At 39.8% G+C, this 24,598-nt stretch overlaps 2 protein-coding genes across 6 annotated transcripts in view; one reads left to right on the forward strand and one right to left on the reverse strand.

Annotated features, from left to right (window-relative positions):
- Positions 1 to 7,474, forward strand: part of atxn2.S (ataxin 2 S homeolog) — a 60,681-nt gene extending 53,207 nt beyond the window's left edge. For all 5 annotated transcript variants that reach the window (XM_018244210.2, XM_018244212.2, XM_018244211.2 and 2 more), the window contains 5 exons: positions 509 to 638; positions 3,485 to 3,630; positions 4,417 to 4,641; positions 5,875 to 6,037; positions 6,860 to 7,474. In XM_018244210.2, the coding sequence (XP_018099699.1) occupies positions 509 to 638; positions 3,485 to 3,630; positions 4,417 to 4,641; positions 5,875 to 6,037; positions 6,860 to 6,882 (687 nt within the window). In that variant the 3' untranslated portion in view covers positions 6,883 to 7,474. The remainder of the gene's footprint in view (positions 1 to 508; positions 639 to 3,484; positions 3,631 to 4,416; positions 4,642 to 5,874; positions 6,038 to 6,859) is intronic.
- Positions 7,475 to 15,052: 7,578 nt separating this feature from the next.
- sh2b3.S (SH2B adaptor protein 3 S homeolog) overlaps positions 15,053 to 24,598 on the reverse strand; it is an 85,456-nt gene continuing 75,910 nt past the window's right edge. Inside the window, exons 6-9 of the mRNA XM_018244217.2 lie at positions 23,245 to 23,339; positions 20,742 to 20,950; positions 19,688 to 19,859; positions 15,053 to 18,407 (exon numbers count right to left, since the gene is read on the reverse strand). Of these exons, the coding sequence (XP_018099706.1) occupies positions 18,097 to 18,407; positions 19,688 to 19,859; positions 20,742 to 20,950; positions 23,245 to 23,339 (787 nt within the window). The 3' untranslated portion in view covers positions 15,053 to 18,096. The remainder of the gene's footprint in view (positions 18,408 to 19,687; positions 19,860 to 20,741; positions 20,951 to 23,244; positions 23,340 to 24,598) is intronic.

Genomic DNA, 24,598 nt, shown 5'->3' on the forward strand with positions numbered 1-24,598 from the left:
TTGGCTGAAAGGTGTTAGTCAGTGGAATAGTAATGTGTCACTATCTCTTGCTCCCACCCTGCTGTTCTCGGGCTGCTGTTCCCTGTGTCCCCCTGAGATGACAGAGAAAAGAGGATTTTTGTTACTCACCATTAAATCCGTTTCTCTGTAGTCGATAGGGGGACACAGGGCTTCCCGCCCCGCGGTGAGATGTTGAACATGTTGGCCCATGAGGGAATTCTTCCATGATTTATCTGTTCTGATAGTTTTTATGTTTTTTTTGTTCAGCAGTCTCTTTGGTACAAACTGATTTAGGTTGGCGTAGCAGTGGGTTAAGGCAGACCCTAGGGCGCGCCCCTTTTTAATCAGTTATCAAGTGTCCTGCCTCCGGAGGGTGGAGCTTAACCCCAGCTATTCCCTGTGTCCCTCTATTGACTACAGAGAAACTGATTTAACGGTAACAAAAATCCTGTTATTTTGCAGCTTTAAAATTAATTTATTTAGAATCTATGAATTTTGTGTGTTTCAGCACCCGCATGTATATAGTCCTGTGATACAGGGGAACGCAAGAATGATGGCACCACCATCTCATGCACAGGCTGGCCTGGTATCCTCCGCTGCACAGTATGCCACTCCTGAACAAACTCATACCATGTATGGTAAGTACCTTAATGTGTAAATGAAACTATTGCAAGTGCTATTCATTATCTTTTTGCCTTTTAATGCAAAATGTGGATATTTTGTAAATTCTAGGCATTAAAATTGATAAATTACTTGACCTAGTATTGTAAGACTGTTGTACACACTTGTGCATGCCAGCGTTTTATATTGGGTAGAATATTGAGTTCAACTGGAACAATAAAAGGAGTGCAGTTCCTCTGATTTAATATGTGGAGTGAATTGTACCCAGAAGTTAGCTGCACCAGTAACAAATTATAGGTATCTAGGTATATGAACTATAATCTCGAATCCTTGGGACCTAATGTTTTCTGGATCAGGGATATTTTTGTAACTTGGATCATACTTTAAAACAGGGATCCCCAAACTTTTTTTAACGGTGAGCTACATTTAAATGTTAACAAAAAAGTTGGATAGCAAAGAAAAGTTGACGGGGGTGCCAATTATGGGCCGCCCTCCTGGGATCATATGATACTGTGCAGACAAACAAACCAAACAAACTACCGGTATACTTGCTAGGTCACATGAGCCAATTAAGAGTTCTGTCTTTTGCTTCAACACTTCTTCATGTAAAGCTGGCCATAGATGTTGAGATTTTTAAAAGATCAGATCCTGATCGTGAGACCACGATCTTCTCAGAACGATCGTACGATCGTACGAATTTACCATCAACTAAAAAGACCAATTTACCAGGAAAACAAAGGGGAGCTGCCTGCTTGGCCCTGCAAACATAGAGAGATTGCACTGGGACCGACAAAGATTTTTTGACCTGGCCGATCAATTTCCCGACAGATGTCGGCCGAAAAATCGTAAGATGTACGATCGTTCGAATACCACTAATCACACGATAATTGGTCGGGCTTCCCTAAAATCGGTCGTTCGGCAAGAAGAATCGTCGCGTCTATGGGGAACTTTAGAGTTGTAGTATTTCTGGTCAGGTGATCTCTGAGACAGCACACACACCATCACAAAATGGTGGTTCAAGGCAAGAGATGTAAAAGGCCAATAATTACTTTCGTATATATACCAGTTTGGTAAGATTCTTTAATATGTCACTTAATATGATATAAACTGTTTGTTGCTTAAGTATTAATTTTGGGGGTTTAGTTTTCCTTTAAAATATGATTTACTGTTGTTCTGCACCACTAGTAAAATTTATGTTCTTCCTTCAGAATTACAATTGTAGTTATATAAACACGCTTCACAAGAGGGGGACCGCTCCAAGCTCACACTCCCTGTTAGCTGCCCCAATCGGGTGCTCAGTCCGCAGCGTCCCCACTGCTAGAATTCACTTAGACATCAGAAAAGAAGGACGGCACTCCGATACGTGGAATATACATTTATTCCAAATACATACAAGGATCCAACGCCCTACGCGTTTCGGGAATCACTCCCTTAATCATAGGCATACATCTTGGACCAAACAGACAGGTTATATACAAAACATAAATAGCGACCCCTACTGGGCTCAATGTAGGTAATGCAGTTTAAAAACACATGTACTTTATTATCTATTAAAACCAGTCTACTAAAGGTCAAAACCTCGTTTTTCATATTAAAAAAACAGACAATCCTTGTAAGAATGTGTGTAAGTTTTACTATAGCGCCCTGGAGAGTGGGTAACCAGTAATTAATACTTAAAGACTTCTAATAAGCGTGTAAGAAGTAAACCTTTCCAGTAAAAAAGGTTTCAAAATGTATATGTACAGTATGATTTATTAAAATATGCAAAAAAGGTGGTAGGTGGATGTAAATGGAAAAAGCATCAAAAAATAAAAAATAAGAAAAAAGAAAAAAGAAAGAAAAATAAGAAAATAAGTAATAAGTTGAAAATAGGAGGGTAGGAGAGGGAAATATTTGTAGCTGAATACCAATCCTGTTAGTGGCCCGGCACTCTAATATAAATATAACAGGTCATGTCTAGTATTCAAGCCGTTCGGTAACCTAGTCTCCATCTTTAGGATCCAGAACGCCTCTCTCAAATTTAATAAGTGCTCAGCATCTCCACCCCTAGGGGGTAGTTTATAAACACGCTGCTGTGTAGCCATGCGGGCAGCCATTCGGTTTTAAAAAAGTAGCAAAGGCACTGGTTACATAGTAGATAACAGAAATGTTTCGTAGCATCTCATATTCTACAGCGTTCATCTGTTATCTGCTATGTAAACCTGAGCCTTTCCTTCTTTTTTTAGCTTTGAATGCCTGCCCCCATGGCTACACAGTAGCTTGTTTATATAACTAACCGTGCAGGGCAACAGTACATTATTATTGAATTACTTTAAAACAATCATTTGTTGATGTTACAGTTCCTTTAAGTCTGCTTAAATCATTTTAACAATAAATTAAATCATTTGTTGTTGTTACAGTTCCTTTAAGTCTGCTTAAATCATTTTAACTGTAAATTAACTCGGTAGGACTAGTTTGCCGCCAATATGGTTTTATGCAGCTTGCTTAGGATCAAGTACAGGTTACTACTGGCTTTTATTTATACAGAGAAAAGGGAAATAATTTGTAAAAATTACGATTTTTTTTGCTTATAATGGAGTGTGTGGGAGATACTCTTCCTATAATTCGGAGCTTTCTGGATAACGGGTTACAGGAGAAAGCATCCCGTATCTGTACCTGTACTGTTAAATATGCAACCTTGATCAGGTCACAGTTCACTACCCTTTATAGAGTGCACAGAGCTGCTGTGTTTAGTGGGGGGGGGACAAAAACCATTGGATATAAAGTGTTACACTTATACTATGTACCTCCAATGATTGCTTAAAATTAGTATACTGTTTTGGCTTTAGGTACAGATTTGCTCATTTCTTTTTAATGCTTTTAGTTTCAACTAGCTCATTAGCTCAGCAGTATGCACACCCAAATGCAGCCCTGCACCAACACCTTCCTCATCCTCAGCCTTCAGCAACTCCTACGGGCCAACAGCAAGGCCAGCATGGGGGAAATCACCCAGCTCCAAGTCCAGTTCAGGTGAGATAACGGAGAATGCTTATGTCTTGAACTTTGTGTGTGATACTGCATGTTACAGGGTTCAGTTGTCTTGGTTGATGGTGGGGAAGTGAATGCATATAACTTTATTTCCCTTTACAATTATTTGTATGGCTGAAAATCATATTTTTCATACTTAAGCCACCTTCAATTTCCATATGTCCTATTCCAGAGTATGGTATACAATTTTAGCCAAGAGGCTGAACTGGTCATTTCAATCAAATAGCTACTGTATCGTACAATTCCCCTGCCTTTGTTGTTCTGCTTTCTTTCTGTGTGTTTCTAAAGAATTTAATATGCCAGCAGCAAAATCTGATATTTTGCTTGTTTAATGATTTGCTTCCTTTATTTAGTGCCAACATATCCTGCACTGTTTTACAGAGATTAGTGTGAATCCCTGCCCTAGTACAGTCTAAGCTCCCTATCACATTCACACGCTAGTGCATGAGGGGGTTTGTCAGTTTGAGGACCCAATTAACCTGCCTGTAGATTTATTTGGGGGGGGGGTGTCGGGGTTGAAAGAAACTACATATATACAAACTCCTTGATCTGCATTTTTAAAGGGGAATAGTGACTTTTATAAACTCATGTGCAACCCATTTTTTTCACGCAATTTTTCATGTAATGTTTTTCCCTCACCGTTTGTGTTCTTCACCCTTAAAGTTTAAAAAGAAACTCTTTTGATAATGTTTGATAGTTTGTCAATTATTGATAAAAGCCTTACCTCCCTTGCTTCCCCCCCCCCCTTTTTAAAAATCATTATTACAGCACCATCAACATCAGGCGCAACAGGCTCTGCATCTAGTTAACCAACAGCAGCAGTCTGCATTTTACCATGCAGCTCTTGCTCCAACGCCTCCAGCCATGACGCCTGGATCCAATGCGCAGTCCCCACAAAGCAGCTTCCCAACTCAGCAGACTGTTTTCACCATTCACCCATCACATGTCCAACAAGCATATACAAATCAACCTCACATGGCCCATGTGCAACAGGTAAATCACTTGTGATTCAATAATGTATTAAATTGTTTAACAATCTGTGTACTGTGCATGTTACCATAGAGATTGTCTCTTCCCTTTTGCAATAATGATTGGGAAACAAGTAGAAGATTTTCAAGTCTATCTTCTCCTGTGGTGGGTAGCTACTACAACATTACAGAAGCAGCCAGCATTCATTACTGTCATGACCTGTTTCAAGTCATATGGGACCCTTTAAGAAGTAAATATGCAATGGCATTTGTGACCAGAATAAAATGAATGAATGGGGTTAATTCTGTGACAATGGTATTTAAAGGGCTTGTAAACCTCAGTTACATGCAACTCATAATATTCTAAATAGCAGTGTGGGGAGCATGATAACATCACAGTGCTGGCATTCCCTTTACCCTACTCTAATTGAATAAGTGTATGCATCCAGCACTCTTGCTATCATACTGCTAAAAATGTGGGAATGTAAGCGTTAAATTCAACAGCAAGACTGTGAAACAGAACCTGTGCGATAAACTAAAGCCCGTTATCTGTGCTTGCTTACACATTAATCTGTATGTGCCCCCCCCCTTTCCCCCTAGCATATACATGGACAAGGAATGCGTCTGCTTAGTTCCTGCTGTTTAATGATCCCTTTGTCAAGAAACTTATCGGCTCCTTTTTCTGTTATTTGGGTCCCCTCTCCCCCAGCATGTATCGCTGAAAACACCAGACTGCACAGTTCATTTAGTTTATGATCATATAGGCAGAAAGTTACCCTTGTTAAGGCATCGAATATATTGTACATGAGATAATAGCATACCACCAGCATGATCTCTAGAACCAGTGAAAGCATGCATACTTCCTGTATGGAACGTGAACCAAGGGGAAGAAAGTCATGCAAATTAGCTGACATTCACAGAAAATGTTGAAGCTTTTACTGCCCATTCTCAGCTCTGCGTAGCATTTCAGCGTCATGATGTAGTCCTGTCTAAAAAGGGGTTGCCGACCCCCTGCCGCAGGTGCCTATGCAAAGCACTGCCATAGAGAGAAATGGAAACTTCTCAGGTAATTATCTCAACAATGCTGAAGAATTTTTAATACACATACATTGCAGTTTTGCCTAAAATTACTTAATCTACTGGGATAGGCACATTTATGTGAAAGTGAACAACCCCTTTAAGTATTACCAGCACCCATGAGGATTCTTTTGTGCCACTGGTTTATTTTTTTTAAACTGTCTAAAATGTTTTAATACAGGCTCATGTACAGTCTGGAATGGTTCCTTCTCATCCAACTGCTCATCCCATGATGTTGATGACTGCTCAGCCACATGGGGGTCCTCAAGCTGCTCTTGGTCAAAGTGCCCTACAGCCCATTCCCGTCTCAACTGCACACTTTTCCTATATGCCACATCCTTCAGGTTAGTATTAGTGCCTTGTAAGTGGTCCTGATCATTAGCGGAAACTGCTATGTTTATTAGTTTCTCATAAGCATGTGAATAGGCAATTGTAAAATTCTCCTGTATTGAAGCTTTGTCATAGAAGTTTTCAGAGGAAAGGCAAAGTTGCTACACAAAAGTTCTATCTATAAATATCCCTTTATATTCAGCCGAGGTGTGAAAATGGTTTGCAAATGGATTGTGAACAGATACGTTTAAAACTAGCAATTAATTGCTCAAATACAAGTGGCTACATCTCATAAAGAACTGCTGCAAAGAACTGACAGGTATTTGAATGGAGCTTACGAATAGTCAACAAATGAGAGCACAGAATTGAACAGCCAAATAGCCAAGCTGTAAAAGTTAGAAAATAGAAATAGTGTGTATTAGGGATGCACCGAATCCACTTTTTTGGATTCGGCCGAAACCCTGAATCCTTTTGGATTTGGTTCTGTATTTGGCCGAATCATTCACAATCAGTGAGGGGGAGGGTAAACATTTTTTGATTTGTTTTGTGACAAGGATTCGGTTCAGCCAGGCACAAGGATTCGTCCAAATCCGAATCCTGCTGGAAATGGCCGGAGCCTGGCTAAGTACCGAACCGGATCCTGGATTCGGTGCATCCCTATTTTATAGAAGCTTTTTGAAAGTAATGGCAAAGGATCTTGAAAGATGCCCTTTACAAAGGCTGTAGACTTTCTTTTGTATAAAATGTATGCTACATACATGAATTTACAGTTGTCTATTTACATGATTCATATTCACATACCGGCAATTGCGCTTTTTTTTTATCTTGTCCCATAGTGCAAGCCCACCACCAGCAGTAGCTGTGAATCTGGCGGAGAGAATGTGAAACGGCTGGAACCCTACCACCACTTGCGTCTCTTCACACTGGAGGCTTCTGACATCTAGTTTCTCGTATTTGTTAAATTGATTTCTTGTAACATCAAATAGGAATGCTAACTGATCATCTTGCAGTGGGAAGTTTCAGACCGGGCAGAGGCACGTGCAAGTTCACAGGCTATTCACAGTGTGCTTCATCTGTCCTCCAAAAGCCCTGTCTTTGCTTGCTGATAACTGGAAGTTATTTATTTCTAAAGGCCCTTCTAAGTTATGAACTCATCAGCTAGCAAAGGAAGTAACTTAACACAAGATTCTTGCTGCTATCTTCACCTTCCAAAAAAAAAAAAGTCAAGACTCTAAACCCCTTTTACAATTAACTAAACTTGAAACCAATTCAGTAAAGATTCTTATCGTCAAACTGATGGATTATTATTTATGAATCAGGTTTGATGACGTTGCTGCTGTATTATAGCAGTGGTATAACTTTTAAGTTAAAAAAAAAATTCTTTTACTTTGTAGATAATATAAAATAAAACCAAAAAAAAATTAAAAATTAAAAAAGTTTTAAAAACTTGACATTTGGTTTGTGCTTTAATAAGTGTTTTTGTGCTGTGTAACTTTCAATTTTGTTCTGCAGCAAAGTATTCTTGAGCCACGGTACTTAGTGCTTGTCTTGTTGACCTGTCTTTCAAGCTATAAGACTGGCAAGAACCTTGACTGTCTTCTTCCTGTAGATTACAGTGGGAAAAGATGGCCACTTCATGCTGTGCAGATTGAAAATCAACTACTAGCACCATCTAGAGGCAGGGCTTGGCACAAAAAAATGGTGTCTGGACATGGTGCCACAAAAGTCTGATGGCGTCATCTATATAACTAGCTATCTGAGTCATCCTGATGGCTTGCCTATGTGCAACATAGTGATCCTTGCTTTTCTAAATGCATTAGGGTGATGGCCCACATTGCATTTGTGGCCTGGTAAATTTTCAGCACAAGCGACAAAATGTCAGAAAATATCTTTGTACTGAAGTCTGAATCTGCTCTCTAATGAAAATACAGAGGCAGTCATATTAGTTGGTGCCCATGTCATGCTGTTCCGTTATGAGTTTGGTTTGTTTAGAATTTACATGTCCACTGTTGTGTGACCTTTTCATATAAACAGATTAAATATGATGTACTTATCATCGCTAAGGCTTTGCAGAACAACCATCTGCTGTCCCCATCCCCATGGTGGATGCCAGTTGGGACGAGTAATATATTCCAGTTGCAATTCCCAAATGATTCCCCAAAGAAGTGTTGGTCACAGACAGAGGCAAGAGGTATATCTGGGGTGGCACATATGAATAAAAGACTGAGATGGGTGGCACATATGGGTAAAAGACAGAGATGGGTGGCAGGGGGACCATAGTTACAGAAAGAGGCGAGAAAACCACAAACACCTGTACCAGATTCACTGGGAAGCATGACTACCAGGGACAGAGATTTGTCAATTGCAGACACTGCTCCAGGATGGAAGAAAGTATATGAGGATAACGTCCCCCAGGAAGATACACACCATAGTAAGTTCTCAGAGTAGGGGGCCCAGACAGCTCGTTCTGGGTTCCTCCAGGTCTTTCAAACCCTGAAATGTTCAGCACTAGTTCCTATGTGCAGAGGAGTGTACAATGCAGTGAAAAATACCCGGAGGATTGGCTTTATTGAGAGCTCCTTAAAGGCTGTTCTGTTCAAATATTAGAGTTGCAGAAGGACTTGTATCTAACTCTACGATGGATGAGTGGTGGTTCCTAAAACACTGTAAAAAGCTATGGAAAGTTCTTTCTGTCTCAGTGTGGTACTCCCTATTGGTGGAAGGCTTGACAAACCCATACAAACCATTACCTCTTCTGTAAGGATACCTTAGTGAAGCTTGATGGTAGGACATTTTCCAGAACATTTTGAACCTGGAGTTTTACTTTTTTTTTTGTGGAAGAAGCCTCCATACTTCAATTGCAGGAGTTGTTAGGATATTATGTTCTGGACTCAACATTCTCTAACTGACTAGGTAGCCCTTGATCTCTTATCCCCTTTCCTTCCAAGTATGTAAGGACAATAAAAGGACTGGGATTTGGTCATCTAGGACCCCATCCTAATCCAGATGTTATATTAGGTTGCTGCTTTCAATTTGCTCCAAGTGAATATTAAGGGGTATAAAGAAAACATGATCCTTTTTTTTTTCCCTTTCACCATTTTACCCTAGACTACCAGATTGGTGTTTTTTTTTTTTTTGGTTTGTTTTTCTATGACATTTCTCTGTTTTATTTATGTGTGATAAAGTGGTTTAATGGCAAAGAATGTAGTGACACCTAGGGATAAATCCCCTATTGGATGATCCCAATATTGACTAACAGTATTCTGACCTCCTTGGCAGGGATGTTGTCCCCTATTAGCCCATGGGTAACTAGTTCCTGTTCTATGTTTGATAAAATATTAGGCAATTCTTTGTTTGTCTCCACTGGCTGTACAGCGTGGATGCTTTGGGGAAATTTGATTCTGTACTGGGGACTAATGATCCATCAGGGAGGACCCAACCTTGGGCAGATAAGCTGCTAACTTGGTCTGAATGGGCTGCATCAGCATCTTAAAGTGATACTGACACTAAAAATGTTAATTTTTAAAATATTAATCTACATTAAAAGTTACCTATAGGCCATGTTGACCTTTTTTTGCTGATCTGCTTTTGTAATTTATTAGTTGAAGTTCCTAAACCTGACTGTTTTGCCAACCTGACTGTCCCTTCTCAACCTGTCGGTTAAAGTTTCTAATGCTAATGGACTCCTGCTGCACAAATATGGCAGCCCCCTCATACAGGAACATGGGGCATAAGACCGTAATGTAAAAGCATCAGGCAAATAAGCATTCAAAGATAATGTTATGATACATATAAAAAAAAAAGGTTATTTTCTGGTGTCCGTATATCTTTACAGGGGTTGTTCACCTTTAAATTAAGTTTTAGTATGATGTAGAGAGTGGTATTCGGAGACAATTCACAATTGGTTTTTATTATGTTTTTTTCAGTTATTTAGCAGCTCTTCAGTTTGCAAGTTCAGCAATCTGGTTTCTATGGTCCAAATTACCCTAGCAACCATGCATTGATTTGAATAAGTGGCAGGAATAGGAGAGGCCTGAATAGAAAGTAGCAATAACAATACATTTGTTTGTAGCCTTACAGAGCATTTGTTTTTAGTGGGGATGCACCAGGATTCGGCTGAATCGAATTCTAATTCGCATATGCAAATTAGGGGCAGGGAGGGAAATTGCTTGACTTTGTCACAAGACAAGGAACTAAAAAAATGTTTTCCCCTTCCCACCCCTAATTTGCATATGCAAATTAGGATTCGGTTTGGTATTCGGCTGAATCTTTTGCAAAGGATTCAGGGTTTCGGCTGAATCCAAAACAGTGGATTTGGTGCATCCACAGTTTAGTGCTCTGATAAAATGATTCACATATGGACCAAGTTTTTCCAGATCAGCTGTGTTAAGAGGTATATGTGCCCTTTAGGTCTATTGTGACGATTAGTTAGCGCAGAGATTTCTTACCGGTTTTTCTATAGCGTTACTTTCTTCCTAGCGAAACTTTACACTAATTTAAATTCAAGTGGGTTTATAAAGGTCCTATGTTTGTATTTATTAGTGATGTTGTTGAAATAGCTGGACACTTTTTTAAATAATTAGCTAAGGAAGCAAAATCAAGACACTAGAGAAATAAGCCCAAGAACCCACCCGAGCCCACCCCAAACCAAATGTGACATGAGCTGTAAATCCGATATATCTGTACAGTACAACCTGTAAACATAATCACTTTATAAATATGAAAAAGAAACCACTGGCATTTTCGTCATAATGACTTTTCTTGAGAACACCAGATATGATGTCACTGACATAATAATGTTGAGGATGCAGCTTCATCTTATTAATTTGCCAGTCACAACATGGCGAAAAAGACTTTGGCAAAAAGGGTAACAAAAAGAAACCTTTACATTTTGATGAATAAACAGAATCGTGATCATTTGCCTGAGTGAAAATTCACCTGGTGAAAGTTCTCTAGCACTAAGGGTTTTTTTGGTCGTGAATTGTCCTGCTCGACTTTCAATAAATAGGCAAATCATTTTTTTTTATGCCAAAAAAACACAATTCGTCATTTAGTAAATCCTGTGAATTCTGGACTCACTGATGTTCATGTTTCTAATGTTTTATCCAGGTCTGTCTGCTTTAAAGTGCAAGATGCATTTTTTTCATCTGTTACTATCAAATCTAATATAAATTGTAGGCGCTATAGTGACAAATAAATGATATAAGTTTATCTCCGCAATTTGCAATCCTAGATTTAAAGGACTCCTTTGTCTCCAGGTCCAAGGCAGAATCCTAAATTCTATAAGGAGCAAAAGAATTATATCCTAACGGTTCAGCCCGTAAAGCACTTTAACAACAGTGTATTGGAGAAAAAGCCCTTTCATTAGAAAATATTTTACTAAATTTATATAATCTGTGTGTGCAAGAAGCAATCGGATATAGATCCGGCACCCAGAAAATCTGAGAAAATGTCATGGTTAATTGGGCTCTAAACCTAAACTCTGTGGACACTAAGAAAGATCTGCATTATAATTTCAGCTTGTCCTGGATTTTTTTTTTTTAAAAATATGTAAAAGCTGAAAAACAAAGTGCAAGTTTTAGGAAACATTTTTAATTTCTTAAAATCAAAGACTTCAAATTAAAGACTTTGACCCATTGAGTTCCTACGTTTTTCTGGCATCAATTTACTGTTAGGTCCTGCACTCTAAAGTATGCTTATTTCTGCTGCATTGCTTGGAAAATGTTGCCAGGGATATTTAGACATTGGCTCAAGAGGTACTTTACCCCTGTTAAATTTCTGATCAAAAACCCAGAATTTGGATCTTAAAATTGTCTCATTTAAGGCAGAAACCGCTCCAAGAACAGAAGAGGTAAGTGTGGGGGGAAGTGGACATCAGACCCTGGATCGTCCGTGCATACTGCTGTACCTTATAGTTTTATTACTCAGGAATCTGGTATCAATACGCTGATACTAATTATATCTAGTTTTGTCCAATCCGTTGTCATTTCACACACATAATATGTTCCTGATGTATTCCTCTAATATGAAAATGTACTTTTATTTTTTAGGTATTTACAGACATTCTTGTTACAGAAGTAGAACTGAACACAAATTCCAGAAAGCTGTGATAGAATCATTAGATCAGGAAAAAATGGATTTCTTCTTTAGATTAAATGATTCCCCCAGAAATGTGCCCGAATTTAAAGTGCAGAAAATGATTACATTTTGCTTGCATTTCACACTAATTAAGTGCACAAATAGTAAGGATGCACAGAATCCAGGATTTGGTTCGGGATTCGGCCAGGATTCGTCCTTTTTCAGCAATATTCACATTTGGCAAAAACCTTCTGCCTGGCCGGACCCGAATTTGAATATGTAAACTAGGGGCGGGGAGGGAAATCATGTGGCTTTTTGTCACAAAACAAGGAAGTAAAAATGTGTTTCCCTCTTCCCACCGCTAATTTACATATGCAAATTAGGATTTTGATTCAGTACGTTAACGTAATCTGTTGTGAAGGATTCAGGGGTTCGGCTGAATCCAAAATAGTGGATTTGGTGCATCCCTAAAAAAGTGATCGTAAAAGCTACAGCTGGTATTTATTCACCATTTATCGATTTTTTTCATCGACCATATAGTGAATATTGAAGTTGGCTCCAGGGGAAACTCTGGAACATAATCACTTAAAGGAGAAGGAAAGGCATGTTATACATGGGCTTGCCAAAAGTTAAGCACCCCCAAGTGAATGTATTTACTTACCTGACACCCCAGGCTGGTGCTCCTATCAGCAGAAAACTGCACTGACCCGGGGGTTATTCCAACAAGCACCACGGAGTGATCCTCTTCCTGCTTCTTTCTTAAATTTCCAGGGGCAAATGCATGTGCAGTAGAATGAAAAAGACTTTTTAAAGTTCGGCTTTTCACTCTAATGTGCATGTGCAGCCGCGAGAAGTACGAAGAAGCTGGAAGTGGATCACTCCGTGGTGCTCACTGGTATAACCCCAGGCCAGTGCAGTTTTCTGCTGATAGGAGCACAACCCTGGTGTTTCAGGTAAGTAAATACATTCACTTGGGGGTGCCTAACTTTTGGCATGCCCATGTATAACATGCCTTTCCTTCTCTTTTAACACAGTTTGTAACAGTAGAAACTGCATCATGCGTCCCACAAAGACACGAGGAGGCAATATCAAGGATTTTAATTTCTATACAGGTGGCAAAATATTTGAAGATAAAGCAAGTAAAAAGTTATTTAACAGCAGATCTGTACATTTTTAGCAAAATACACTATTTAAAAAAAATAAGTTACTTGTACAGTACATAAAAATATAGAGACTCTGCAGAATGCCTATATTTCCATTTACTTATTATACATATAACATACATATAACATACTGTAAGATTGGTATAATTAAGGTGCTTTTCCCCTGGTTTTATTTACTCTGCCAGTGGGAAAGTTCCAAGGCACAGGTACCAGGGAAGCATTGGTGTCAGAAGTTTGGGAAAAAAATATGGCGTGGAACATTCCTGCTGCCCGGAGCATGGGCACCCTGTGCCAACAGAAAAAGCATTACAGCTCTGATCAGTCTGGTCTCATCAGATATACTACTATACTACATTTCCATTTTAACTAGGGATGCACCGAATCCAATTTTTTGGATTCTGCCGAACCCACGAATCCTTTGTGAAAAATTCGGCCGAATACCGAACCGAATCAGTGGGAAGGGGAAAACATTTCTTACTTCCTTGTTTTGTGAAAAAAGTCACGTGATTTCTCTCCCCACCCTTAATTTACATATGCAAATTCGGCCCGAATCCTGCTTAAAAAGGCCGAATCCCGAACAGAATCCTGGATTCGGTGCATCCCTAATTTTAACGCTATATTTCTATTGCCGACTGCCACATCACTGAGTTGCACAACAGCAACACTGAGTGAAATGGCACAACCTCAGAAATGCTCAGAACCACCTTTCGAAAAATATCAATGCAAACGGATATAAATACAACTTCTAATGAAAATGGGCTTTAACTTGCAAAGATTTTCAACTGAACAATAAGAACATTTATCAAGGGTCAAATTTAGAATTCATGTGAGTTTTTTTTTTTTTTAACTCAAATTTCGAAATTCGGCTTGGCGAAATTTATTAATAAAATTTAATTAATAAAACTCTAACTAATTTAAAACGAGCCGGAAATTCAAATCAAAATCTAGTAGAATTCGATCAAACTCGATTCAAGTTTTTCCTCCGGAAAAAAACACGAATGTCGGGAAGGCTGCAAACGTCTCCAAATTGATCCCTGGACCTCTCCCATTTAAACAGTAATTTGGCAGGTTTCAAGTGGCGAATTCTTAAAAATCAAATTCATATTTTTGTCAAAAAAAAAAACTCAATCGAGTTTGGATAATTGCCTAGTCGAATTTGACAGTTTTATCCATAAAAAAAAATGCAAAAACTCTAATTTTAATCTTAATTCGACCCTTAAAACATCTGCCCGTAAGTGTGAGGATACAAGTTACAGAGTGCACAGACCGTTCCTTTGGACATGAGCAGGCGCTTGCTTATGTGAATCAGTTGCACATTCTCCATAGACTTCTTACAAACAGCACCCTTAGAGGCCTTTATGGGTGTGGTGCGTTTATGGAAAAACTCACAGCAGAGTTAAACAATTTGGCGGCACCCAGTCACCCAGGAAAAGGAATACTCTGTGCCCCCAGTACTGTATATGAGGAATGAAACTTCTGGTAAGAAACACACAGGCAACTTTTGAATGTGATATATTTCTCTTCTGCACTCACTGCTTTTCTGCATACCATCATCGTCAATTTCATGATCTTCACCCTTTTAACACTGCTGCCAGCTAGATGATTGGGGTCAGAATATGCCACTTTCAGGCCTACAACTAATACTTTGCAATAAAGGAATATGCCACGAGCCAATGCAGTGCCCCTCATTACATATCTTACATGGGCCTTCAGTTAGGCTTCCATGGCTGCCATTTGCAAGTCCAGATCTTGGGTGGCTAAAGGGCTGCTGCCATTATCTCATTATCCCACCAATCCCCTTTAATATACATGTGAAAGATTACAGAAGGCAAGATGGCACCAGCAGTAACATATTCCTAAATCTGCATCATTTATTGGGGGAAAGGGTTTTTATTACAGTAAAACCCAAGTTGGGTAGCCAGACTTACTGATCTTGGTGAGACCCTGGCAGAGAGGTAACAAACGTCTTGTGCCAAGAATGAATGGCCAATGCCACGTTGGAAGCAAAGTGCTGGCACAATTGATGTTGAGGCGGAAGGAGGGCAAGTGAAAGTGTAATTATCTGCTTGTGATTTACCTCACTGCACCCAACTGCTCGGAGCTTGCCCAAGCCTTGTCTGGCACAACCCAACCTTTGTGCTGGCAGGTTACTTTCCTTTCAGACAAGATAAAGGATTCAGACTTCTTTGACATTTGGATTTGGAAGGCCGCCCTGTGGGGACAGAGTAAAACTGGATCTTATTGGGATTTATATTCATGAAGAAATGGAGAGGCACAGGCTAAAAATCAGCAAGTTATTCTATCAGTGACTGGCGTGGGTGTAGGAAAGGGTTGGTAAACTGAGGTTACATTTGGATGGAGGTTTTCTTCCATCCAAGGGGAACAATCTTTCCTAATGTGTTTCCCTACTGTAGTGTTTTATCTCTCCAAGTAACTGTTCTACACTGCACGTGTGCCCACATTTGTTCTGTTAAATTCTTCTGTGTTCAGCCATGTTAGCACTACACAATAATTCCTATATGGACTCATGGAGCTTGTGCTTGGGGTTTCTTATGCCCTGACAAGAGCGACCAGTGTGGGCGCACAGGTCTGATAAAATGCACCAAGCTTAGTTACCTAATGGATCACAATGACCCCAGCATGAGAGGTCATTTTTCACATGCTTGGAGCGCCACTTATGGGGATATAATCAGGCAACTGTAAGTGATGTTGGCTAATACAGGGGAGCAGTCAGGCTGCATAGGTAGTAGCTACACTGGGGAATGGGTGAGACATTCAAACTGCTGCCTTTTCTCCTCGGGCCAGGATGACAGTGCAAGTGGGAGCTTACTTTGCAAAAGCAAGCTGGGGGGGGGGGTCTGCAAAATTAGATAGGTAGCCTAGGGGAGCACAGGACAGATACAGTATCTGACCCTGGGAGCAGTAAGGATTTACATGTTCTCAATGATGCTGGAGTCCTAGGCAAAAAAAATGACAAAGTATTTACTGTAGGGGGGGGGCACAGAGAGCGCTCAACCTACTAACTTATACTCCGGACAGAGGAGCACCCTCTGGTGGTACAAGTCAAGTATATGTAAACCTTTAAAACAAGGTTTGATCTTCCGTTCAGGAAAAGACGTGAGGAGTGTTACCTGTGGTTTCTAATGTTTTCCTAACCAGAGGATCATCAGATCAGCTGTCTCCTTCTTCTGACAACTTCCTTGACTGGATCATGGTTGAAACCGACCAGCAGGTGGCGCTGTTGTTACAAAATTCATTCATATTAACAGCACATTTTCCCCATAATATCTATTTTACAAAATAATTGTAAACTTGGTGACAGTGCAGTTCTAAGGACTTTTCTAATTACTTTAAAGGTTTACTACTTCTTTCAGCATTTTCCTCTGAAACGCAATGCAGATGCAATTACAAACTGGGTTATATTACTGCAATGTATAGGGAACTGGCCCTGGAGCGATTTTTAGCCATCCGAGGAATACTTCATATGCATTTTTGGGTAGAATGTCTCATATGGCTTCAATGCATTATTGTAGCAAGGCATTTGTTACGTCTCACAAGGCACCACAGTATAAATCTGCTCAGACTGGCACACTAGGGACTTACATCAACTCTTCTAATGCAGCTGGTCTTGGCTTTTACATAAACAGGTACTAACTAAACACAAATCAATTGACTAATCCAACTTAATCCCTTTAAAAATGCTGTTCATGGCATTTCCTCTATTCATGAGCTAAGTCATCATGGGGGGTGCAATACAACCAATCACATTATTCCAATTACACTGTAAGAGTTGAAATGCGACATCAGCTTGGGACAAGTGTCACTTCTGAGACACAAATGACGATTTTTAAAATAAATTAAAATGGTCCAATTTTTTCTCAATGTGCTTCATTTCTATCTTGTAAAACCATAGTGTATAGACTGTGGCATTGTTCTGGCTGGGCATGGCTTTCACAAACATGAATGAAGTAGCAAATTTAAAATATTCTGTAATTTTCCATGGCACAACCAAGGAGAACCAAGGAGCAATCTAAGTGTACTGGTAATAACAGTGGAAGCCATTTTGTGGCTGACCAGCTGCAGTAATAGGAAAAGAACAACAATTATAAGAACAAACCTTTTCTGCCGCTGCACTCACCAGACTGGCGGGTAACTGACCCAACAGTACTAAGCAGCATAAGAGAAGTATATTTTCAAATAGAAATCTAGAGGTAACTTGGTTATAATTATTAAATATTTTTTCATATATATATATATATATATATAAAATGAAAAGTCCTTTAACGTCCTGTTGGGTTGACAGTCAGTCTTTTCAGATTGTAATGCTGAAGTACAAGGCACTTGGGAGGATGGTAGAAAGCTCTGCAAGGCAGAAGAATGAAATTAATGCTTATTGCATGCTTCCCAATGTACAATTAGAAAAATAGAATTATTAAGCCCAGCCATAGAGGGCAAAGTAATAATGTTGTGTGTGCTCACACTGTAACATTACTGCAGGATTGTCTGCACAACGAGGAGGTGCCAGGAAGCACCCCAAGTTACATTTTGCAAGTACCTTCTGAGCATGGAAGATATGACTACACCTTGTAAACAAAAAGCTTATTAAAACTAACCTTTCACTGCATCAGAGGCTAGCGCAAGCCAGCACGGGCAGCAGAAAGCTGGGCCCTTTAACAGGCCTAATAGAATAACACCCAATGAGGGCTTACAATTTAACCCATGAAAAAATAGAAAAAGTTACATTCTTGGTTTGATCAACATATAGGCTGTGATGATCTGTTTTTTCTGAAGTAAAAGCGCCAGCTCCATATTCCACCAACAAAGCCCTACTGTCATAAGGGAGTGTAAGGATTGTCTATTGCTCGCATATGGCTCCGGGATGGAGAATCCAGCTCATACTCCGACTCTCTGTGAGAGCTAGATTGTGCCCCGCTAGCCTCCATCCTCAAGAAACTTCGGTTTAGTTCCTCGGGCGGTGGTATGCGGTGGAAGATCTGCTCTGGGAAAGACAAGTGGTGGAAATCCTCGGTGTACTGATGTCTCAGAGGACTTGGGGAAGAGAACTGGGAGACACTGCGCTCTAAGCTGGAGTGCTGAAGGGCCAAAGGGAACAGTAATGAAGTACAGACGGATGTGCCCAGCTCTGTAAAAAAGAGGGGGGAGAAAATGACTGGTTACGAGAGTAAAGGTAAAGGAGTTTAAAAAATGGTTCTACACCTAATAAATTACTTATAGGGCTTCTGATTTTTAGGCAGGTTATTGTTTAAACGGCATATCACATCATAAGAGATAATAGTTACTACAGCCAATAATTGCCATAAGACAGAAAAGAAAAAAGGGCAGTTAATATTTAATTGCAAGCAAATTATTTGAAATCAGTTTCTCACGACACAACCAGTTGCATTAGAACGCTGACATTCTTTTAGTTTATACATTTACAATTGTAAATACAAGTATTTATTCTGCATTTAAAACTGAATTGGGCATTTGACTTTAAAATTATCTGGAGAAATGCACCGCGCTCTCAGCTATATTTGGTCGAAGAAGGAGACTACTGGATGTAAAACATTATGAGATCACGTGGCTCTTATCAATGAACCGATTCAAGTGGGAGGATGATGAGCGCAGCCGTTGGGTTAGGAACAAGCAATGCACAGCTGCGCCCTTACCATAAACTACTCTGATTCTTGCTGGCCGGCCTTCAAGCTGAGCAATGCCACCTCAGAAACCCTGCTCAGATTATAGATACAAAGTACAAATCTGTCACGTTTAAAACAGGCAATTCATATTTAAAGCCACTAACGACCATAATGCGGGGCTGGCAAATGATTTGATAAAATGCTGTGAAATCTTTATACACACGCTCAGCAAAGTTTTTTTGATAGTGGTTCCATACTGAATAAATTAGTAGTATGAGCTTATAACATTGGTCGATGTGCTGCCACATTTAAGCTGCCCACACGTGGGCTGACACGGATATCTGGGTTTACTCAAGAGAAACTCTTGCGAGCTACTTACATGCAGAGCTTGCGCCCCTTCAGCTATAATAGATGACAGCCACTAGCCGGAGCTGTAGGACAGTAGCTGAAACCACATGTTACGTTGGCTCACCTGCATTCTTCAGCGTTCCAGTGAAACAATTGCTGCATCCTAGCTATAAAATGGTAATACAGGTACAGGACCGGTTATCTAGAATACTTGAGACCTGCAGTTTCTCAGAAAACAGAATCTTTCCATAATTTTGAAATTTCATACCACAAGTCTACTAGAAAATCAAAAAAACAAAAAGTATGCATAAATAACCTTTAAAAGGTTACTTATCTCTTGCCTAGCCAGCCATTAAACCACATGGCCATGACGCAAAGTTGTAAGTTTGGCAACTGGGTTAAACACAGAAATACATGAATAATGTAAAGGGCTTACCATGAGGCTGAACACCTGCTACCACATAACCAGACAACTTCACATCACACGCTGCTCCGCACTCCAGTGGAATTGGCTGTAATCGGAAGTACTGAAGCATTTCCAACACAGACAGAAAACTGAGGTGCTGAACATGACACTGACCACAATCTGTAAGTGTGAGGCGCAAGTGCTGTGAAAAAAAAGAGTTGTGCATTGTTATTTGCATCTGAAGATCAGTTGTATGCTCCAAGTTGCCTAATATTGTCACATGCTGTTAACTGCTACACAGTTGATGGTACATGTGTCAGTTTTGCAAGTAGCAATTGGCAGAAGTACTTAAAGGAATGTTTACATTGTTTACATTGCAAATAATTCACTCTACCATCTAAAATTTCATTCCTGAACCAGCAAGTGGATTTGAAAGTTGTAATATTGGTGTGTAGGCGCCATCTCAGGTCATTTTGCCTGGTCATGTGCTTTCAGAAAGAGCCAGGACTTTAGGATGGAACTGCTTTCTGGCAGGCGGTTGTTTCTCCAACTCAATGTAACTGAATGTGTCTCAGTGGGACTTGGCTTTTTACTATTGAGTGCTGTTCTACCAGGCAGCTGTTATCTTGTGTTAGGGAGCTGCTATCGGGTTACCGTCCCATTGTTCTGCTTGCAGTACAACAAGTACAGCAATAAAGAGTGACTGAAGTTTATCAGAGCACAAGTCACATGACTGGAGGCAGCTGGGAAACTGACAATATGTCTATCCCCATGTCAGATTTCAAAATTAAATATAAAAAAATCTTGTTAAGGGACAGGTCACATTGCTGCTCCAAAATGTGTCTGGAATAAGGAACAGTTGGAGGAGACAGCAGAGTGGAAAAGGTTTTCCTTGTGCTCACATAAAGCAAAACCAACATGTACATGTATAACGGGGTGGACTCATTGGTATCCTATGTAGCATCTGTTTCTCACACTTCACTCTATGCCAGATGACTGGGATTTCAATATTTTATGAATTTGTAGGTCAAGGTATTTTTTTCCAATGATATATTTAACAGTTGAACAAGGTTAAGATCCTTACCTTTGCCCTTCCTTGAAAATTAAATGTGAGAACGTAGTCCCCTCTTTTTGTTTCACTCTGTCTAACAAGGAAGACACCGTGCCCTTCAACTCCCTGGGACTGGACAAGCTGAGCCGCTTTGACCCGTGAGATGGGCCCATGGAACCAGGGCGAGGAAGCCAGAAAATGGTCAGTTTTGTGGCAACATTGTTCTGGTGGCACAGAAGCTCCTGGGAGGAAATCAGAAGAACAAACCAGGCAGGGTGTTACAATGGTAGTTCATTGTGAATACTAAAAGTTAGATCAACAATAGATATAACTTTAATCTGAATATCTCCCTATTGTATTCAAAGCTGATCTTCTCCCTTACAATATAATGCTTAATACTCAGAGGTTGCCCCATTTTCCAAACAGGGGCCCAAAAACAAAACAATGTACTGTTGTACTGTATGGTTATTACAAGTTTATGATGCATCCAAGACATTACTTTAAAGAATACAATCATTACTTTCCATACTCAACACACGTGAATTTGCTCTGCTGTCTTAATTACTGGATCCTGGAAATTCAGTTTAATTCAAAGATCAGCTTTGTGAGACTTCTGGCAAGCTCTTACTTTACCAAGTCTCTGAAGGCAGATTTAGACCCAGGACATGGATTGTGAGGGTAGGGCACTTAAACAAAAATGTTTGAAAGAATCTCTCTCTTCCTCAGGTCAGTGCTACACTGGCATAAACCTGTTGTGGAGATACAGATCAGTAGTAAGCAGAGCAGGGAGGAAAATGGGAAAATCACCACTGTAACGTAAAATCAGAACACAAGCAGATGGAGGCTATAGAGCGAGATTCATATGCCCTTATTATCTGAACGATCTTATATTAGACTGGTTAACTCAAAGAGTTTCCCTTTCCTGGTGCAGTTTCTGATTCATAAATATTACTCTACACAGACCCAAAATAAAACGATCACTGGATGAGAACGCATAAAATGTGCCAAGGTAAACATTAGAAGCTTTCTGTTAGGATGACAGAACCTTATGAGATTTCGTTTCCAGTACGTGCATGAAGTATTCACAGTTGGATGAAAACCAGAGTACACACTTGGAGGGGTTATTAGGATTTTGGTTTGTCAGAATAAACACTGTGCAACGGGGGAGGGCTGGATTTCAGTGCTGGAATGCACGAGATATGTACGGATATATTGAAAGTTTCCGAGCAGCTCTTGGGTGAGGCCATTTACACAAGGCTGTAACATTACATATCTCCTTAATGATGAATATACTGGTTTTATATGATGCTGATCAGAGAAAACATACGGCCAGGACATAAAAATCAAAAATCAGGAATGGGACCTGTTAACCAGGATGCTCAGGGCCTGGGGTTTTCCAGATAACGGATCTTTTCATAATTTCGATCTTCATACGTTAAGTCTAATAGAAAATCATGTAAACATTAAATAAAACCCAATAGGCTGGTTTTGCTTCCAATAAGGATTCATTATAACTTAGTTGCAATCGAGTGCAAGCTACTGTTTTATTATTACAGATAAAAAGGAAATCATTTTGAAAAATTTGGATTATTTGGATAAAATGGAGTCTATGGGAGATGGTCATTCCGTAATCTGAAGCTTTTCTGGATAATGGGTTTCTGAATAACGGATCCCATACCTGTACAACCAAATGACACACACACACAACTTTGCACCACACATTACATGTTAGTTTGGTAAAAAGTGGTGTATCGTCCTGTCCAAAAAAGTGTAATGTTCACACAACTGACCGTTTAACATTAGCAGCCATCCCTCTGTACGGACGTCACACTTTATCCCCATGCACAGATCTGTGGCGAGACCACAAAGGCCCGGGCCTAGGGCGGCAGAAAATTAGGGGCCGCATGCCGCCCAGCCACTTTTTGGGGAGTCGTGTGACCCCAGTTTGCTGGCTCTTACACACCTGCACAGCAAGGGGAGGGCGGTAGTGCAGGCGGGTGTTTGGACCACGTGGCCTAGGGGCGCCTGCCCCAGAAATCCGGCCCTGTATATCCCTCAATGACTATGTAGATTTTCATTCATCCAGGTCATGATATATCTGATATAAGTAATTCTGAAACAACTGGACTTGCTGAGTAATCATTGAAGGTGTTTCACTACTCATCCGAGCAGCTTCTTCAGTTCAGTTCAGTTCAGTGGAACTGACGTAGTGAAACTTCTTCAGTGATTACTCAGCAAGTCCAGTTACTCTTGATTTACTTATACTACATATATCCCCAAAGTGTTTCTTTTTTGTTTGCCAATACCTGGCCGGTATAAATGATGCTTGATGCAAAATGTTATTATAATTTTTTACAGAAAAGGTAAATCAGTCTTTGTTTATACACAGATTATACATAAAATAGAACATTAATTTAGGGCAATTAGCAGGGCTAATTACCTGTCTTCAACTTTACGTTATACAAATTATGCTTCTCATAAAATCCTTTCCAGTCCCAATTGTAAAATACCCTGGCATGATATATTGACAACATACCTTGTGTAATGGAGTCAGTACTGCCACTGCTGGGACTCTGGTTGGCTGTGTCTGAATGAGAGGGCGGCTGTGTCTCTCCTTCACTCTCCTCCGACCTAAAAAAGAAAAAAAAACCCAATAGTTTACTTTAATTGCTGATCAAACAGAATTGTGAAATTCCCATCTAGAAGTATCTAGAGTTTTCCTTCTTCTCTAGTGGGCCCAACCCCCCACACCCATAATATACAATGCTACAGATGGTGCAATTTTAGCTTTTTTATAGCATGGGTTTTAAGGATTGATCATAAAGGGGACCAATGGAACCTCTGCACTCTGATGCAAAATGGAACACCTAGCTTGCCAAGTTGCTCATCAGTAATTCAGTACATGACACTTCACAAGACTGGGACCAAAGTACACAAAATCCAACTGATGGCCTGCTGCGTATGATAGAAAACACACAGGTGTGGCCACTGTATGGATGTGTTTCTGTTGTACTGCATCCATAGGAGCAACCAGAGTTGGAGAGTTGGCAGAAAACAGAATTGTTTGCAGAAAAAAGGGCATCTACTGCCCTAGCCAACACAAAGAGATCAAGCCATTGATTTACCATGTTCATATTCTAGGAGCTCTTATTTAGCCTACTTGCCATTTCCTCAGCTACATTTACCTGTAAGAGCACCATGGTTACAGGACTCCATTTTTGGCACAAAACATGAAACAAGAATTCTCGACATGAAACAAGAATTCTCGACATGAAACAAGAATTCTCGACATGAAACAAGAATTCTCGACATGAGACAAGAATTCTCGACATGAAACAAGAATTCTATAGCAAAGTTTAGGATGAAGAACCTCAACAGCAGGAGAAACCCACAAATTAATATTTAGGAAGAAAAAACTACACAAAACTACACAAGTTGCTGGATTCATGTACAGGTACACAGAGCAGAGTGGAGTTCGTCCAAAAAGTGCCTGCTTTTTGCATTTTCAGCCTGACCTCTGCTCCATGTAACTACACTCAAGTGGAACCTGTACTTTTTAGAGCACATAAATGGAGCTGGGGAAGGAAGTGGATCCACTTCCATCAGCCTGTAGAAAAAACGCAGAATATGTGGAGCAGAATCAATGCCTTCATGTTCCTTCAGTCATAGACTTTTTTTTATTTTAATCAAATAATTCATATTTTAAAACATAAATATTCTTTTTATGGTTATAATAAAACAGTACTTGAGCCTTACTAATATATCATTAATCCTTATTGGGAAAAACAATCCTATTGCTTTATTTAATGTTTACATGATTTTCTAGTAGATATTGTATAGAATATGGTAATCCAAATTATAGAACGATCCCTTATCTGGGAAAACTCCAA

Source organism: Xenopus laevis, chromosome 1S (assembly GCF_017654675.1).
Source record: "Xenopus laevis strain J_2021 chromosome 1S, Xenopus_laevis_v10.1, whole genome shotgun sequence".
In the NCBI taxonomy this organism is placed as follows: domain Eukaryota; kingdom Metazoa; phylum Chordata; class Amphibia; order Anura; family Pipidae; genus Xenopus; species Xenopus laevis.